The sequence below is a fragment of the Elephantulus edwardii genome, unplaced genomic scaffold (assembly GCF_000299155.1).
Source record: "Elephantulus edwardii isolate Elephantulus edwardi_28Jun2011 unplaced genomic scaffold, EleEdw1.0 scaffold00046, whole genome shotgun sequence".
Lineage (NCBI taxonomy): Eukaryota > Metazoa > Chordata > Mammalia > Macroscelidea > Macroscelididae > Elephantulus > Elephantulus edwardii.
In genome coordinates, this window is record NW_006399796.1 from 5,368,974 (window position 1) to 5,370,744 (window position 1,771).

General features: G+C 40.6%; 1 protein-coding gene across 1 annotated transcript in view; it reads left to right on the forward strand.

The window, feature by feature from the left end:
• The window catches only part of LOC102869299 (protein FAM170A-like), an 8,246-nt gene extending 7,624 nt beyond the window's left edge, over positions 1-622 (forward strand). The window contains exon 3 of the mRNA XM_006886022.1: positions 105-622. Within this exon, the coding sequence (XP_006886084.1) occupies positions 105-622 (518 nt within the window). The remainder of the gene's footprint in view (positions 1-104) is intronic.
• The last annotated feature ends 1,149 nt before the right edge of the window (positions 623-1,771 follow it).

The following is a 1,771-nucleotide window of genomic DNA, read 5'->3' on the forward strand; positions in this document are numbered from 1 at the left end:
TATATATATATACATATACATATATACACACACTCACACACACACACACACACACATACATACACACACTCAGGTTCTCATATATTTGAAATTTTCTTTCTCAGGAACTCATCAAGTACTTCAGAATAATGAAGGTGTGGCAGCCACTGAGAAGCCTCAACCACTGGAGTCTGAGAAAGGAAATACTTCCTCTCCATTCCCTTACTTCTCTGTCCCATACTGCACAGGTGATGAATGTAGCGTGCCCTCTAAAAAAGGAACAAATCAGGAAAAGATTATGAACCTTTATTATATGCATGTCCAAAAGAGAAAAGGTATGGCTATCTTAGGGCTTAAAGAGGAAGTATTAGAGTCTCCTAAAAAGAAGCCAAGAATGGAAGAATTTTTCATTCTTGAGATTAACACAGAATCAGACCTTCCTAAAGTTGTGCCTGATACTAGCGCTCTCGTAAACCAAAGTGCATATAGTTTGGGCTTGGGAATCCAAGAAGAAAGGGAGAAGAACATTATAAATCCAGCAGAAACCCTGGCTTTGGAAGTCAATCCCAGCTGTCTACTTACCACAGACTGCTTTCAAATGCATGACTTGTTACTGGGTCTTCCCCAGTCTAAAAGTTCTTAAAAAAATGGAATTGGTGGAGGCTTTAGTTGCCGTACCTTCCATCTCACCTTCAGTTTTCTAAGGGAAAAAAAAGGAACAAGGCAATAAAGAAGTAATATAAGAAAAAGGCCTTGGAGAAAAATCAGGGAAAACAAGCAGGACATGATAGTATATTCACAGAAATAAAGAGACTTTTTCAGATCCTGAAAAGAAATATAACCAAACAGGTGTCTGAGAGGCCTCTGTATTCCCTTATGCCGCCATTGTACCTATCTTTTTGTTTTTCCATCCAGAGGCAATAAATCATAACACCACTATGCAATAGCCATTATTGTTTTTATTGTGTGCTGTAGAGTTGCCTGCTGCTCATAGCGACCCCACATACAACAGCTATGAAGCCTATCCTATCCAGAGCCAGTCTCCCTGATTCCAACACACCTATCCCCATTGCCCCAATTACTGTATCAATCCATCTAATCCAGGGTCTTCCTCTCTTATACTGTCCCTCCACCCTTCCAAGCATGGTATCCTTCTCCAAGGATAGGTCTCTCCTAGCCACATGTCCAGAGTTTATGAGACAGAACTTCAAAATCCTACTCCAAGGAGAAACTTGGTTGTACCCTCTCCAGTGCACATCCATTTGTTTTCTTGGTGGTCCATAGTATGTTCAAGACTGTTCTTCAACACCATAACTCAAAGGCATCAATTCCTTTTCTGTCATCCTTAGCCATTGTCCAGTTCTTTGATGCATATAGGTGCACATTTATCTCTAGACTGACACTGTTGCTTTTCAGTACTCTGGAGAGGTCCCTGACAGCAGATTTTTTCCCAGTGCAATTTATCTTTTTATTTTTTGACTGCTGTTGCCAAGAGTGTTGATTGTAGCCCTAAGCAAGTTGTAATTGTTAACTACCTCAATCTCTTCTCCGTCATGATGTTGCTGACTGTTGGCCCAGTGGTGAGAATATTTGTCTTCTTAACGTTGAGCTTCAATCCATATTGAAGACTGTAGTCCTTGACCTTATGTAACAAATACTTCCAAGTCTGCCTCAGTTTCAGCAAGCAAGATTGTGTCATCTGCATAACGTAAGTTGTTGGTGAGTCTTCCTTTAATCCTTATGCCACATTCTGCCTCATGAAGCCCAGTCTCCTGAATGATCTGTTCTGCAT